The 17958-nt window shown below is 44.5% G+C and overlaps 1 protein-coding gene across 1 annotated transcript in view; it reads left to right on the forward strand.

The window, feature by feature from the left end:
* The window catches only part of PNLIPRP1 (pancreatic lipase related protein 1), a 31486-nt gene extending 13742 nt beyond the window's left edge, over positions 1–17744 (forward strand). The window contains 11 exon segments of the mRNA XM_054435898.1: positions 319–473; positions 969–1094; positions 3294–3428; positions 4792–4900; positions 6392–6509; positions 6609–6730; positions 8590–8708; positions 9628–9757; positions 12582–12690; positions 14011–14178; positions 17659–17744. Of these exon segments, the coding sequence (XP_054291873.1) occupies positions 319–473; positions 969–1094; positions 3294–3428; positions 4792–4900; positions 6392–6509; positions 6609–6730; positions 8590–8708; positions 9628–9757; positions 12582–12690; positions 14011–14178; positions 17659–17722 (1355 nt within the window). The 3' untranslated portion in view covers positions 17723–17744.
* Positions 17745–17958: the final 214 nt, after the last annotated feature.

Raw genomic sequence — 17958 nt, forward strand, 5'->3', positions numbered from 1 at the left:
ATATTGACTTATTAATGCCCATGATCACATTGGTCAAATAAATGTATCAGAATTACTAGGAATGGGACTTAGAACTTTCCAGTTTTGATGGTAGTTCTAAACAAAGGCACCAGTGGTGTCCCTGTGGGATTCAATGGGACTGATACCAGGCCAGTAGGTGGGCACTGGGGTCAAGAAGAGAGTGGGAGGGGTTGCAGTAGGTTCATCGATGTCTTCAGATTGTCCCTGAACAGAAGAGTGACCAGGCCTGAACAGCAGTGACACCCCAGAGCACACCTCGAAAGCAAATCCTTGAGCAGATTCAACCTTTCTCTGTAGGAAAAGAAGTTTGCTATGAGGACCTTGGGTGCTTTTCTGACAGTGAGCCCTGGGGCGGGACAGAAATCAGGCCCCTGAAAATTCTCCCCTGGAGCCCTGAGAAGATTGTCACCCGCTTCCTGCTGTATACCAATGAAAACCCAAACAACTTTCAAGTGAGACCTCTGTCATTTAAATGTCACTGTAACTGGGCACAGGGATATGCCCACCCTGCAGACCACGAATACCTTATCTCTGTGCCCTCTTCCTCCACCATGCCCCACCCCATCCCTCAAGCTGCCCTCCAGACCTGGATAGACCTAGACAGAGCAGGTCTTTAGTAATGTTGGCTTGAATGAATGAATGGTTCACATTTGCCAGAACCTCTAGCTACTGTGTGATTCTGGTCCGGGGCAAACAGCTTACTGTCTAACAAGAAACACAGGGAAGGTAAAATCTCAAACCACAATCCAGGCCTAGTGGAAGCAGTGATTACTCACCTGGAGAGATGGGGCAAGAAAAGGGGGATCAGGGTGGGCTTCATGGAAGAGGTGGCTTTTTGCTAAGCTTTGAAAAGTAGAGGCATTGGGGCAGGCGGAGATGAGGAAGGAAAAAGATAGGCCTGTGTGGCTGGGCTGCGAAAACATGCAGCACTTCTGCGTCTGTCACAGATTCTCCTCCTCTCTGATCCATGAACAATTGAGGCATCAAATTTTCAAACGGACAGAAAGACCCGGTTCATCATCCACGGCTTCATAGACAAAGGAGATGAGAGCTGGGTAACAGATATGTGCAAGGTAGGAGTCGGCTCTGATCCCTGTGGCCAGCTGAGGCCAACACTTCTGCTAACATCTCTGCCTCACTTTATGAACTCAAGAAATCTTTACATATTAGGTAACTTTATGCAATTAAAATGCTTCTCTTCACAAAAATTAAAATGCCTTTCCATGTTTCTGCACTACATCTGCACCCTGAAGCAACCACATTTGCTATTAGAAAAGTACTCCTACTATCTAATTTCTGGTTAAACCAAGGCCTGATGTTTTCTGCTTCCATTTGTAGTGAGGGTACTTTGTATCCTATAAGCAAGGGACTATAGGGGTTTTTTTGTTCAAATTTTTCCCATATCCCTGAGAGGCTAACATGTGTTGCTGTGACCATTTAAATGATCCCAGAACTTTGGGAGGCCAAGGTGGGTGGATCACCTGAGGTCGGAGTTCGAGACCAGCCTGGCAAACATGGTGAAACCCTATCTCTACTAATAATACAAAAATCAGCCTGGTGTGGTGGCAGGCTCTTGTAGGCCCAGCTACTCGGGAGGCTGAGGCAGGAAAATTGCTTGAACCCAGGAGGCAAAGTTTGCAGTGAGTCAATATTGTGCCGCTAAACTCCAGCCTGGGCAACAGAGTGAGATTCCATCTCAAAAAAAAAAAAGAAAAAAAAGAAAACTAAGATTAAGCTACTACAATGACAGAATAGAAAGTGTCACCTACATGTAATATAGGTCAGAAGGAGAGCAACAGAAGAATACACACATGTGCACACACACATACATACACGGACATATGTGCAACTTGTACATACACGCACACACACACACGTGCGTGGAATATACCACAATATACCATCATCCTTTCTCTTTATGTGGAGACTGGTTCAATCGATTTTTCTGTCACCTAAGAATTTACTCCAGGAGCCTGCCTTCCACACATACATTAATAACACCAACAAGTAATGTCAAAACGAAAAATTACAAACCCAGAAAATTAAAGTCATTCTGCACTTGCCCTTGGTTTAACAGGCATTTCACTCTCGGCACCTTTCCTGTCCTATCATTAATAAGCATCTTATTGATACAGTTTATACTCCAAATTCTCCAGGCTTGTGAAAGTTTCCTCAGGATTGCTTGAAAATGAAAGTCCTGGCCAGGCGCAGTGGCTCATGCCTGTAATCCCAGCACTTTGAAAGGCTGAGGCGGGTGGATCACCTGAGGTCAGGAGTTCGAGACCAGACTAGCCAACATGATGAAACACTGCCTCTACTAAAAATACAAAAATTAGCCAGGTGTGGTTGCAGGCACCTGTAGTCCCAGCTACTCTGGAGGCTGAGGCAGGAGAATCGCTTAAACTAGGAGGCTAGGAGGTGGAGGTTGCAGTGAGCTGAGATGGTGCCACTGCACTCCAGCCTGGGTGACAGAGCGAGACTCTGTCTTAAAAAAAAAAAAAAGAAAAGAAAAAGAAAAGAAAAGAGAAGTCCTGAGGAGAAAACTCCCACTATCTCTGTGCATGTGATCACACATATTAGTATACTATATGTGGAATGATTCCAAGTGCATTTTAAATTTATAGTACCATTTTAAATTCAAGCTGGTAATATGTACTGCCTGGCAGAACTCCTAAAGATATATCAGCTCCTTCGACATCCAGGAAGACATTTTCCTTCCAGAATTCTTCAATCTCTTTTAAATCAGTACAGTTCTATTTTTCAAATATCTACATGTGTCTACTCCTTGAAGTACTGTGTCATCGTGACTATAAAAATAGTGAAGCTTCTCTCTCACTTTCCAGCTCAGTAAATGCCCAGCAGCCTGGGGCATCACCAAGAGCCTGAAAGGACCCCTCACAGTCAAATCTGCAAGGTCATTTAGACACTGGCCACCGGAGATTGCACCTAAGACTTTTCCTTTTCAAAATAGGACTCTTTTCATGATGCAATTGTTTTTCCCTTACTAACCAACCTTACTGAATTTGGTTGAAGGAAACCAGAGAGTGGCCAGCTTCCAATTAATCTGCAAGCTGGAGGGGGAATCATTTTGCCTTTCTCATAGCATTCACCCTGAAGGATAACTCCTAATTACCAACAGGATTCCCTAACAGAGTCTAGTTTATCTCATGCCCTAGCTAGGAAAAGAGAGAAGTGGCCATTTCTGAGCCCTGGTTGGATAAGGTTTCCCTGCTCCCATTATCTCCCCAACCCCGCTATCTCCCCAACACCAGAACCTGTTCGAGGTGGAGGAGGTGAACTGCATCTGTGTGGACTGGAAGAAGGGCTCCCAAACCACCTACACACAGGCTGCCAACAACGTGCGAGTGGTGGGCGCCCAGGTGGCCCAGATGCTCGACATCCTCTTGGTGAGTCAGCTGGCTGGGCTATGTGAGGAGGGAAGCAGTACCTGCTGGTCTCTGTTTGGTAGAGATGCAGCTAAGAGTTATGGATTAAAGAAGGAGAAAGAATTGATACCCAGACCTTACTTCTAAAACTCTGAAATTTGCCTTCATAATGACACGCCAGTGAAAGCAAAAATAAGAATCGCTAACACTTAGTGGTTTTTTTAAAATCATCTTCAATTTACAGATAAAGAAACTGTTTAACTAGATAAACTAGTTAAACAGAAAGTTTAACTAGTTTACTCCCAAAGTCATAAAGCAAATGAATAGAAGAGTTGCCTTTTGATCCAGACCATCTAGCTTCAGAATTCACCCACAACACCAGGTGGGCTCTGTTTGGGGTGAAACACAGCATGGCCAGAGAGAGCCACAGAGAGCCAACGGACAGTACGTGCAATTGGCATGTACCAGCTCTACTGGCCTGGTGGTGTGGGTGCTATTGATGTTGGGGAATTCCTTCTGCCACAATCATTTCACTTATTTCTTCCTACACTGTTTCATTATAGCTAACTCCTTCAGTCTTTAATTCTTTAAGTTGCTAATCCTTTGTGACTATTTTCTATACCAGGTAATGACTACAGCCATTTCTGTCTTATAGTTAAAGGGTCTACAAAAGAATCAACTTCTGCACTCCTGCAGAAATCAAAACCCATGGTATTTGTACAAGAAGTATGGTACACCGATAAATGAAGGGCTTTTGGGTGAATGTCTCTGAGATCAACATGTGCAAATACCTCATAGCTCTATTTGATTTGCTTGTTCACCAGTTTTTTTGGAGCACAATGTCAGGAGTATGTGAGGAAGTAAAGAAGACACATGAGGTCCCAGATCATCAAGGAGCTTGCAGTGAAGACTTGCAATGCCAGTAGAGTGTGATCTATTCGTGGGTTCTGATGGGGAGAGTAGGAGCTTTACAGGAACACATAGAAGGCAGCTAATCCACACTGATGGGGCGGGGAAAGGGATTAAGGAGGTCTCCCAAGGAAGAGACGTCTAAATTGAGAGCTGAAGGCTAGTCTGTTGATGTTCGCTGGCAAGTGCTTGGGGGACAGACAACAACAGGAAGAGAAGAACAAACCAGGCCCAGAGGTGAGAGGCTATGATGTATTCGAGGGTCTGAAAGTTCAACAAAGGGTTTGGCTGAAGAGTCTAGAAAAATAGATGATGAGTTAGGAAAGCTCTGAGGCCTTCAAAATGAGTTTGGGCTTGATCCTGAAGGCAACGAGAGGCATGGAAGGTTTTCAGCAGAGGAGTAATATCAATTAGGCTGGCATTTTAGAAAAACCACAGCAAAAAATATCCTGAAAATACAATCTTCCCTCTCCAGACAGAGTATAGCTACCCCCCTTCCAAAGTTCACCTCATTGGCCACAGCCTGGGAGCCCACGTGGCTGGAGAGGCAGGCAGCAAGACTCCAGGCCTGAGCAGGATTACAGGTAAGGCCCCAGAGGCAGGGCCCCAGTTTTGTCTCCAGAAACCCCAGAATGAGGTCTCAAGAATGCAGCCCAGTTGAGAGCTCCCCTGAAGGAGACTGCCCCCCTTGGCTGTGATAGAGCTGCTTGGAGCCTGCACAGAACATTTTAGGGAGCCCCCAAGAAGCTCATGTGCCACCTTCATGGCAAGCGAAGGATGATTTTGTTCCTCTTTGCTTCTTCCACCTCTGTCCTAGCCCCTCCTTTCTAAGTCCTGGTTTTCTGGTGGTGGTGGTCTCTCAACAGGACTGGGCACCCAGGAAAATGCAGAGTGAGACTAGTATGAACATGAGCAAAACATAATCAAGGAGGGTCTATATTGCCAATTCTTTCTCCCTTCTCTTTGAAATCAAGGGCAGAATAGAACCTAAAAATTGTTTCCCACTGCTTCTACTAGTAGAAGAAACCCAGTCGCCATTATGGCCAAAAGCATTCTTTTAACCCAGTCAAAGCATTTGAATTATAACAGCAACAAGATATAGTTACATAATATGATGGTGATATTAATAATAATGCTATTATAATTATTATAGTAAGCATAGATTAAGTGCCTGCTTATCCCAAATACTGAACAAAATGCTTTATATTTTCTCATATAATTCTTAGAACTGAAGAAAAAGGCTCAGGGATGCAAATAACTTGCCCAAAGCCACACAACTCGTCAGTGGGAGAACCGAGATCCAGACCTGGTTTTGCAACTCTTTACAAGAAATCTCTTTTATTTTCAGCTGGCAACTACATTCACGTTTCTATTTTATCAGCTGCTCTAACAAAGCCTTCAAACAAAGCCTTCAAAAACTATTAACAAATCCAAGATCCCTGCTAAGAAGGAAATTTGTCAAAAATAATAATTTTTAATAACTTACTTACACATCGATGACTACACCAGACATTGTGCTAAGTGCTACATATTAACTCATTTAATCTGTAACAACCATATCAAATAGATGCCATTATCATCCCACTTTGTAAAATGAAGAACCTGAAGCACAAAAAGGTAGAGTGACATGCTCAAGGTCATGCATCTTGCCCCAAAAGCAGCTGAGTAGGAATTTGGAGCCAGGCAACCTAGACCCAGAACCTGTGTTCTTAACTATGATACCACATTGCTTCACCCCTTTCTTTCTACAAGCTTGGGGAGAGAAAGGATGTTGAAGAAGAAAGATACACAAGTAAATGGGAGACTCTGGTGTGGAAAAAATCCTTGCTTAAACAAAATCTGAATTTATTTATTCATTTGTCCTCCTCCATCCACGCCACTGGGAACCCTTTTGCAATGAGCCACATTCAGACTCTATGTCCTCATATTTAGCACCCAAGGCCATGGCACTGCATAACTCCAGGGCATGGTACCCCTTGAGTTGGGCAGTGCATAGCCTGGGCAGCTGTACACCTTGGTGCTGCTGACATCTACAGTCAGGTCTATTTTTCTGCAGTGCTGATCATCTCTTTTAGGGTTGGATCCTGTAGAAGCAAGTTTTGAAGGTACTCCTGAAGAGGTGCGACTGGATCCCTCTGATGCTGACTTTGTTGATGTGATTCACACGGATGCAGCTCCCCTGATCCCATTCTTGGGTGAGACCTAAAATGCGCCGGCTGTGAGCATGCACAACTGTGTTTTAACCATGAAAGTCCTGCATGACAAAAAGCTCATTGTTGTTCTAAACATTTCGGGTTTTGGAACGAACCAACAGATGGGTCATCTTGACTTCTTCCCCAATGGAGGAGAGAGCATGCCGGGATGCAAGAAGAATGCCCTGTCTCAGATTGTGGATCTAGATGGCATCTGGGCAGGTAAAGTCATGGTGGGGCGAGGGGAGCAGGGTGGGTGCTTTCCTGGAGTGACCAATACCTTTCTGTAGCAAATCTTAAGAATAAAAATGTCTTTAAAAATATACAATTCCCTCTTCTGAGGATTATTTCAGAAAAAAAATGTAGCTACATAGGATTTGTTATATCTCAGCTTTACTGCTTTTGTGCTTCCTTAAAACATTGCTGTGGATGTCCTGGCGTGTACAAGCAACAGAGAATCATAAAACTGTCACTTAAAGCTGTGACTCCAACAATCAATTGGTAGTTACCTATAGAGAAAGGAAATACCATAACAGCAAACATCCTGACTGTAACTTTTGTAACAAGAGACTTTTGCTACAAATTCTCTCTTGGGAGTCAGTGATAAGTTTCAAAATGATGTAATCAGCTCCCTTTCAGTACCTAGAATGAGAATATTCCCAATGATTTTCACAGCAAGCCTATTTGCACAATGAGACCATTGCTCACCCATGTTGAGTAGGAATGAGGAGCAAATCACAGTTAAGAAAGGTGAGATGGGAGACTGCTACTGGACGTGGTTATTCTTTATTGTTGATCTAGTGCACTTGGGAAGAAGGGGCATCCTGCAGACACAGCTCTGACTCTGTATCTAATGAGGCCAAAAGGACAATGGACTGGAGAAGTTTTCATCCAGACTTGTCTTGTGGCACCACACAGGAAAAAACCCTTAGTAGTCTAACCAAATGTAGTGAGTAAAGATTTTTATTGAATTTCATCAAAATGGCTTGGCATATATGGATGCCATCAAAGCAAATATTAAGAATGGGGACAGGCTAGACGTGATGGCTCACGCCTATAATCCCAGCACTTTGGGAGGCCGAGGCGGGCAGATCACTTGAGGTCAGGAGTTTAAGACCAGCTTGGCCAACATGGTAAAACCCTGTCTCTACTAAAAATACAAAAATTAGCCAGGCGTGGTGGTGCGTGCCTGCTCTCCCAGCTACTCGAGAGGCTGAGTCAGGAGAATCACTTGAACACAGGAGGCAAAGGTTGCAGTGAGCCGATACCATGCCATTGCACCACAGCCTGGGCAACAAGAGCGAAACTCCATCTCAAAAATAAAATAAAATAAAAAATAAAGAATGAGGACATATGCAGTTTGTCTTTCACAGCCTCATGAGGGTTTGCGTGCATAGGGCAGTCAAAACTCTTCATCAGTAATGGCCCAGCAAGCTCAGGCCAGGTCTAGAAGGTATACTGTAACATTTGTCACTTGGCAGGAGTTGCAGGGAGCCAAGAAAGGTTGCAAGGAAAATCAAGACGCTATAAGAGTGATGCTCATACAAAGCCACCTAAAGTTATCCAGCCCTTGTTTTTATTTGTATAACTGCCGCATGGAAATGCCCTTGCATTGGCTTGGTCATGTCACATCTGGTCATGTCTTTGAGGACCTCCAGCATGGTGCCTGGGACATGAGATGGCACAAAGGTTAGAGGGATGGGCTCAAGACCAGATGGGTATGGGTTTAATTACCAGCTTTCCCACCTATTAGCTAAACTGTAAATCTGAGGCTATACTCTGTAGTTCTTTCTGTAAAATAGGGATGAGATGATAATGCATAAATAGGGATGATATGGTACCCACCTCCTAGGAAGACTGAGGATTACATGGACAAGGCTTGTAAAGTGATCAGAACGTTGCCTGGTACACAGAAAGCACCCTCTATATGTTAACTGTCATTATTGTGGCTGAATTTTGGATTTATCTTAAGTTTCTGAAAATACGGTCGTGCTTTGGAACCATCCCATTTGGAGAGAGAGGCAGAGAAGCTGTTCCAGCCCCCCAACCACCTGTTCAGACTTCCTTATTTGTTTTCCCAGGAACCCGGGACTTTGTGGCTTGCAATCACCTAAGAAGTTACAAGTATTACTTGGAAAGCATCCTCGACCCCGATGGGTTTGCTGCATACGCCTGCACTTCCTACAAGTCCTTTGAGTCTGTAAGCTTTTGTCCTGCCTCGAGCAACGGGCATCACCCCTCTGTGGGACTGCTGTCCTGCTGCGTTTGGGATTTGCAATGTCTTCTCACTACACATTTTGCATTGTCCCTTAGAGTTCATGGTCCTGTGGAGTGGAAGAGAAAAAAAAGTAAACAACTTTTGGCAGGAGGTAGCTAAAATTTGGCGGGAGGTGGCTAAAAGATGAGATGAGTCATGTGGCAGAGGAAAACTGGGAAATCAGAAAGAGCAGTCAATTCAATGATATAGAGGCTTCCTGCAGGAGGCGACCTCTGAATCTGGCTTAAAAATGATACAGTTTAGAAAACACAGGAATGCACATTTCTGGCAAGGGCAGAGTGAGAGTAGAAGAATGTATAGAGAATAATTCACACTGGAGAGAAAGCAAGGTGGATGCTGGAGTCCTATATGCCAGGCTGGCAACAAGGGGAGAGATGGAAGAATGACAGGCTAGAGCCTGCCTATTCTGGCTCACGAGAGCCAGCGTGAGTATCCCTTCCCAACTCCACATTCAGAGACATCATGTTGGTAGCCTGAAACTGGCCACAGTCAGAGTATTTACACCACTGAAATTGGTAAGCACTGCAATCCAGGGTTTTTGTCCCAGAGTGTTGGCTGCTTATCATTCACCACCTCCACTCAACGGAAGGTATAATTGATCTAACCTGGGTCCTGGGCATCAGTATTTTTTAAAGCTCCTCAAATAATTCTAATGTGTTATGCCTAAAAGTTGGGAACCCTGATCCAGGTGAAGGTAATTTAGAGATCACCTGCTCCAACCCCTTTGTTGTCACAAAGGAGAACACTTTGGCTGTAGGAAAATTGAGTGTCTGCTCCCTCAGATGTATCAATCATACAAACACAAATTCTCCTTACAGTCCCATCTATCTCTTCTGATTAGGACAAGTGCTTCCCATGTCCAGATCAAGGTTGCCCACAGATGGGTCACTATGCTGATAAATTTGCTGGCAGGACAAGTGAAGAGCAGCAGAAATTCTTCCTGAACACAGGAGAGGCTAGCAATTTCGCCCGTAAGTTGCACTTTGACTACCTGCCCATGTAAAGAAAGTATATAGTTTCTGTTACAAATGAGGGGCTTGCTTTCAACCTGAAATATTTGTGGGTACATTTTAATTATCTTAGAAATGGACACATTCACCCAAACTATCACAGTTACAAGTCAACTGAGGATTTAGAAAGAGTGTGCATTTCTTCCGTTCTATTTCTGTAGCACGAAATGAGAGCAAGCAACTAGTATAATTAATGGGATGCGGCCAGTTTGCACATCCTTGCTACCCTGAATTTTTACCACTCCACAGTTCATTGTTTCTTTCCTTTTTAAGGCCGCATCAGACACACCTGTTCTCTTCATTCAGCAAAGATGTAATTGGTACCAGCTCTTTGCTGGGCTGTGTCCCTTAAGAAGCCCAACTCCATTCTCTGCTTTCCCCTCTGTCTGTGCATCCCTGATGCCCAGGGGCTGCCTCGCTGGTGGAGTGCAGGCAGGAATCAGGGGGAAGGATGATTTCTCTCCAAAACCTACTGAATGGACTAAGACACAGGGTAGAGACTGGGCATGTTTGGGCCACTTTGTACCAACCTGCCCCATGACAGTTCCATAGGAGGTGACCCAGTAAAGACAGAGGTTATACATTCATATAAATATATAACACATCTTACATAGTTTTTAAAGTCATATTTATTGAGGTATAATTTATATTTGGCAAAATGCACGCTTTTTAGCACACACTTCTATGAGTTTGGACAAATGAATTGTTGTGTAACCACCTCCAAATCAAGATACAGAAAATTTCTATCACCATATATATCACTCTGTATTTTTTTTTTTTTTTTTGAGATGGAGTCTCGCTCTGTTGCCCAGGCTGGAGTGCAGTGGCGTGATCTCAGCTCACTACAAGCTCTGCCTCCTGGGTTCACGCCATTCTCCTGCCTCTGCCTCCCGAGTAGCTGGGACTACAGGCACCCACCACCATGCCCGGCTAATTTTTTTTTATATTTTTAGTAGAGACGGGGTTTCACCGTGTTAGCCAGGATGGTCTTGAGCTCCTGACCTTGTGATCCGCCCTCCTCGGCCTCCCAAAGTGCTGGGATTACAGGCGTGAGCCACCGTGCCTGGCCCACTCTGTATGTTTTTTTGTAAGAAGACATTGATTAATCAATCCTTCCACTGATGTTGTGATGCATTAAATACTTGCCAATATTTCAACAACAAATTAAACACTCAAAAACCATGTATTCATTCCTCAATCAACATTTATTTATGGGCTAGCACAGACTATGCTAGACACTGAGGATGCAGGGACGAACAAGACACTCCTCTCATGAAATTAATAATCCAGCCAAAGACAGAACCTGGGCAAGCAACTACAAGGGTGTTGGGCTTGGTGGTTGTTGCCATGACATTATGGGACAGAGAACCCGGCCCTGACCAGAAGGAGGGTCAGGGTCAAGGTCTCTGAAGATACGAAAGATGAATAGGAGTTAGGCAAGAATCATGTGTGTGTATATTAATGTACATCTGTGCACATGTGTGGGTGTATGCATGCGTGTGTTTATGTGTGTATGTACCTTTGTGTGTATGCATGTGTTTATATATGCATGTATATGTGTGTCTGTATGTTTATGTGTATGTGTGTGCATGTGTACATGTGTGTATTTGTATGTGGGTATTTATGTATATGTGTGTGGTTATATGTGTGTAGGTTTGTGTGTGTGTGCATATACACATGCATGTTTGTGTAGATGTATTTGTGTGTGCACATGCGTATGTTTGTGTATATGTATTTGTGTATGTGCACACACATGCATGTGTATATGTATTTTGTGTGTGCACATGCGTATGTTTGTGTGTATGTATTTGTGTGTGTGCATGCACATGCATATGTTTGTGTATATGTATTTGTATTTGTTTGTGTGTGCATGCAGGCCCTGGGATAGCACTTCAGGTAGGAGCCTAAGTGACAACTGCTCGTGCATCTACTCTGTGCTAGAGACTGCCCAGGGCCCTGGGGAGCAGAGAGGAACCACAGTCCCCGCCCTCGAGGTGCTTGCCAGGCTGCACTCCCGAGCTACCTTCCCAAATGTGGAGACAAGCCCCCATTCCCTCTCTCTTCACCTTACCTCACTATACTGCCATTCTGGGGCAGAGCTGGCCAACAGAACTTTCTGCAATGAGGGGCATATTCTGTGTAGCCATTAGCCTCATGTGGCAATTTAACATTTGCAACACAGCTAATGAGTTTGAGAAACTAAATTTTTAATTGTATTTAATTTGGATTTAAATGTAAGCAGCCACATGTGGCTGGTGACCTCCTCACTGGGCAATGCAGTTCTAGAGGGGGATGCTGCTAAATACATACTTCTCCTTAAGGCCTTGTTTGATTTGTAGATTAACAAATAGAATTTCTTATACTTTGGCTGGGCGTGGTGGCTCACACCTGTATTCCCAGCACTTTGGGAGGCTGACACGGGTGGATCACTTGAGGTCAGGAATTGGAGACCAGCCTGACCAACATGGCGAAACTCTGTCTCTACTAAAAATACAAAAATTAGCCAGGCATGATGGTGCGTGCCTGTAGTCCCAGCTACTAGGGAGGCTGAGGCAGGAGAATTACTTCAACCTGGGAGGCAGAGGTGGCAGTGAGCCAAGATTGCACCACTGCACTCCAGCCTGGGTGACAGAGTGAGACCCCATCTCAAAAAATAATAATAATAATTTTTTAAAAAAGAATTTATTATGCTTTGATACCTCAGAGTAAGAGAAGGAGACAAGTCTGGGATATAGGCTACCTATTTTGTATGTGAATAAATTGAACTCTTCCATCTCCTGTGCAGGCTGGAGATATGGAGTTTCTATCACACTGTCTGGAAGAACAGCCACTGGTCAGATCAAAGTTGCTTTGTTTGGAAATAAGGGAAACATTCACCAGTACAGTATCTTCAGGTAATTTCCTATTTTAACACTACGTCTCATTTGATGATATACACAGGCTTCAAACCACACACTTAATTTGAACACTTACCATCTCTTTATATGTCAATGGTTTTTAATTATAGTCATGCAACATGTAACAACATTTTAGTTGATGGACCACATACACAACAATTGCTCTATAAGCTTGTAATAACTGTACTTTTTCTATGTTTGGGTGTTTAGATACACAAATACTTACCATTGTGTTCCAATCGTCTACAGAACTCAATACAGTAACATGTAGTACAGGTTTGTAACCTAGGAGCAATAGGCTGTACCATACAGCCTAGGTATGTAGTAGGCTATGCCATCTACGTTTGTGTAGTACAGGTTTGTAACCTAGGAGCAATAGGCTGTACCATACAGCCTAGGTATGTAGTAGGCTATGCCATCTACGTTTGTGTGAGTACATGCTATGATGCCCACACGAGGATTAAATCACCTAAGGACACATTTCTCAGAACATATCTCCACTGTTAAGCAACGCAGGACTATATTACTTTATGTACTGAAGTTAATTGCAGACTTCTGCTAATAATTTTTTTCTGTTATAAACCTAGGCATTTTGTCCTTTCTCTCTCTCTCTCTTTTTTTTTTTTTTTTTTTTTTGAGAAAGAGTCTTGCTCTGTCACCCAGGCTGGAGTGCAGTGGCACGATCTTGGCTCACTGCAACCTCTGCCTCCCGGGTTCAAGAAATTCTCGTGCCTCAGCCTCCCAAGTAGCTGAGATTAGAGGCATGTGCCACCACACATGGCTGATTGTTATATTTTTAGTAGAGATGGGGGGGGGTTGCCATGTTGGCCAGGCTGGTCTTGAACTTCTGGCCTCAAGTGATCCACCCACTTTGGCCTCTCAAAGTGCTGGGATTACAGGTGTGAGCCACCATGCCTGGCCTCTTTCTCTCTTAATAGATGTTTTTTTAAACATAAATCTAATATTACTTCAGATATCCTGTTTTCTGATTAGTACAATAACACATGGCTAATTGTGCCATACTATGTGGCTAATTTGTTACTGTACAAATAATTCTTCCAAAACATATAAAATGATATGCAGGAATTCTATTTTATTTTCTATTAGAAAGCTTTAAGGAAAAATTAATTTGAGTTTTAAAAACCATAGTTTGAGGTGCTAGCATATAGCTGGCTTTTCCATTTCTCCATCCTTTATTTGGAAATTAATTCAGAAAAATAATCCTGTTAATCTAGAATAGAAAACAGCAGCATGGCATTGTATGGTAATTAGAACTCATTTCCATGAACAGGGATGTTTATGTTTCTCTATTTCAAGGGGGATTCTCAAACCAGGCTCAACCCATTCCTATGAGTTTGATGCAAAGCTGGATGTTGGAACAATTGAGAAAGTCAAGTTTCTTTGGAATAACAATGTGATAAATCCAACCCTCCCCAAAGTGGGTGCTGCTAAGATCACTGTGCAAAAGGGAGAAGAGAAGACAGTGTATGTATCTTTGCTGGCTGGTGCCTAAAAATGTTTGCAGAGATTCATGTTATAATGAAAACCCACCCCAAAAAGTTATGTGTAGTTAAGCAAGAAAAGCCAAGAAAATTTACCCATCTGTGGCCCCTTCTCCCCAAACAAGCAACTGACAAAGAGCATAAAACGTTTCTGTTGGGTGCACCTTATTGGGTGTTCTCAGCACTGCCTGTGGGAATACAGAAGATAAGGCTGCACTTTCAAGGTAAAATAAGAAAATATAAGAAAGAGAACAAGAAATCCTTTCTGAAGGGTACAAGTTTATAAGTATGGGCTAGTGAATAGCTAGACTTGAAAGAGGAGAAGACCAATCACATTTCAGGATAATAAAACGGAAAATAAATTGGTTTTAGGAAAAGATCAAAAATTTTACATAGGACAAGAAAGCACTAGGATTGCAATACTTGTGAGATCCTGACCTGTGGTCTCCCTGGCTTTAGGCCTGAATAAGCACAGCGCCGTGGGTAGGAAAAAGGGACAGCTGGAGGAAAGTTGGAGTGGTGATCTGAGAGGGCAGAGCGACTGTCTCTCAAACCTCAGACCCCAAGTCTGGCCAGTAGAACATGTGGCTTTGTGGGAAGGAGATACTGGGCTCTCAGCCACCGATGGTCTTGAAGTTTGGGGTTAGGTGGAGTCACTGAGTTCAGGTCCCAGAGATTGTCACTCCCCCAGGTGGGGAGGGTGGGGTGGCAGAGTAGAATGGGGGCTGACTCCACATCTGGGTCTCCTTGAACTGGATGACCCAGTGAGGTTATCCCTATCCCCACAAGGCAAGAAGAACAAGGAGGCTGGCCCTGCCAAGTGATCGGTGGAACCAGGAGGCCTTATAAGCTAGAGCATAGTACAGAGGAGGCTGGGCCAGGCTGGTCGGGAGCCCTGTGCAGGCTGGAGGTGCAACCAAATCCTTTCCTCCCTGACCCCATCAGAGGATACTCAGCCTCTAAAATTCAGCTCCCCAAGGCCCCATTAGCAAGCATCCCATGGCCTGGATCCTGGGACTGTGTGGTTAAAAACATGTCAGGTGGTGGCATCATTGGAATCTTAAAAATGAGAGGTGCTCCCAGGAGATGACTTGCTCACAGGTAAGACATACGAGGCCAAATCAGCCAGGGCATTGCATCTTCCAGGTTTTCTGAGGAAAGGCTGAGGCTTTCTGAACTTTCTGCAAATGGAACAGAACGTACTTAAGGCTGCACCTGAGGCCCTGTGCCCATCAGCTGTCACCTGCATTCCAGTGGCTGAGTGCAGCTCCCCTTGCTGTCTGCTCCAGAAAGACTCTTTCTTAAGAGCAGCTGGATATAAGACATCAGGTTTTTTAAACAGAGGAAAATCAAAACAGCTTCAAATCTCTCAAACTAGTTTGGGGAGTAAAAACATTGAATTAGTTGAATTACTCAAACATTTTCCTGTTATGAAAATGGCCAGTAACATTTAATAATAATAATAATAATAATAATAAAGAAGCTAAAGAAAATCAAGATTTTGGTCCAAGCTCTTCTCAGAATCCCCTCATATTTTTTAGTAACCTCATTGGGGTTTCAATTCCTACTAAGGAACCTGCTGACTAGGATTCCCTCCAATGACACAGCATCCAAAGAGAAAGGCAGCCCTCCCCCTCTTTATTTCTCCCTGTCCTCCTCTCTTTCTTTATTAAGTATCTTTGGTAAATGTATCCTTGCAAATGACTTTATTAAGTACCTATTGTACGGACTGGCAAATAGTAAGGGATGCAAACACAGAGGCTACACTCAAGGAGCTTACAGTTTAGCTGTTGAGAAAAATCAGACTTATGGTTCACACGGAAGGTCAAAAGACCAAATAAAGAACTCCCAGGAGAGGCTCAGAAAGACAGTGGCCAAGGAGGAAAGCAGAGGGCCCTGGGGAGCCTGTGATGGGAGGAAGGCCAGCTCTCAGGATGAGGCAGGGAGTAGCAGGGAGGAAGGGCACATGGGCAGGGCAACAGGTCCAGGTGCATAAGGGGCGACAGGGCCCAAGTGCAGGGAATATGATCGGAGGCCTCCGATGCCAAGTTAGGGCTTCTTGGAAGAAAAAATGAAACACAGAAGAGAAGGTGGGAAGGGGCCAAGGAACACAAGTGAGGAAATGGGGCAAAGCTTCCGAGCTCACAGGTGGTGAGGCCTGAGAGAAGTCCGTGGTTCTTGAACAACCACAAAAATAACTGCTTACATCTGCATTTTTTTTGTTAATTATAAGACTTTTTACATTTACCGTCATGGGATGTTGCATTCTCATCATGGAATTCTCAACAGTCTTGGGAGAATGACTGAGATGGAATCTCACTCTGTTGTCCAGGCTAGAGTACAGTGGCACGATCTCAGCTCACTGCAACCTCCACCTCCTGGGTTCAAGAGATTCTTGTGCCTCAGCCTCCCAAGTAGCTGGGATTACAGGCATGCACCACCATGCCCGGCTAATTTTCGTATTTTTAGTAGAGACTGTTGGCCAGGCTGGTCTCAAACTCCCGGCCTCAAGTGATCCACCTGCCTCGCCCTCCCAAAAGTGTGGGGATTACAGGCATGAGCCACCACACCAGACCTTGACTTTCTCTTTTGATACTGTGTCATTGGAGGAAATCCTAGTGGGCTGGTTCTTTAGTAGGAATTAATATCCCAATAAGGTTATTAAAAAATATGAAGGGATTCTGAGAAAAGCTTGGACCAAAATCTTGATTTTCTTTAGCTTCCCAGTTATTAAATCCTTCCTCAGAGTCCTCAGATAACCAGCCCCGAAGCACTCAAACGTGGGAAGGGCAATGTCATGAGGAACTCCAGGGAGGAATGCCAGGTCCCCCAACTCCAGAGCTGGAAGACAAGGTCAAGGAAGGCTTGATGTGTGATCCTACCATGGAAAATACAGCCTCTGGCATCAGATGCACCTGTTTTTGCATCTTTGTTATTCTGCTGATTAATGGAGAGCCCTCTGTGCCTCAGTTTCCTCTCCTGTAATGTACAACTAATCATCAGACCCCCCTCACACATGTGTGGTGAGGATGCCGTTTGCATAAGTGAATTAAGCAGCAAAATTGGCTGCAGATGAGAAGGGCTCAGGGCGTGTTGGCTGCTGTCCCCTTCCGAGAGTGACTGGAGGACAGTATCCCTCTGTAAGCCAGGCTGCTGGGCCTATGGAGGCCGCCAGGCGACTGTGGGGACAAGGGAATGAGAGTCCCTGCCTTCGGAGGCCACCGTCCTGTGTGATACTCCAGAACCATAGCAGACCTTGTCCTAGAGCCTCCAGGCAGCAAGCACTGCAGGCTCTGGTTGCAGCTCCAGCCCTAGTGCCCCCTCGTGCCTCCTGAATCACTCATCAACTGTGACCTGGGCTTAACCCCTTAAGAAAAAACAAAACAAAACAAAACAAAACAAAAAAGCACCCGGCTTTTGCTAAGGTGACCCAAACTCTTACAAAGCTTCCTTTTCTCCCCAGGTACAACTTCTGTAGCGAAGACACAGTGCGGGAAGACACGCTGCTCACCCTCACGCCCTGCTAAGCTCCCGGGGCGACGTGGCTGCTGCGTTTACACCAATAAAATCCACTGGTGCATCTGTATGCTTTGAGTCTATCTCCTGCCGCGGCCGCCTCCCGGGGATACATTTGGGAATGGAACGTTTGCAAATGTCCCGAGCACGTCCCCATACCTGGGTTTCTCCCCATTAACTTTGGGTCACACAGTTTCCCTGGCTCCTGTGCCTGGGTCGACTGTCTTCTCCGCGCCTGAGCTGGTGG

This window comes from Pongo pygmaeus, chromosome 8 (assembly GCF_028885625.2).
Source record: "Pongo pygmaeus isolate AG05252 chromosome 8, NHGRI_mPonPyg2-v2.0_pri, whole genome shotgun sequence".
In the NCBI taxonomy this organism is placed as follows: domain Eukaryota; kingdom Metazoa; phylum Chordata; class Mammalia; order Primates; family Hominidae; genus Pongo; species Pongo pygmaeus.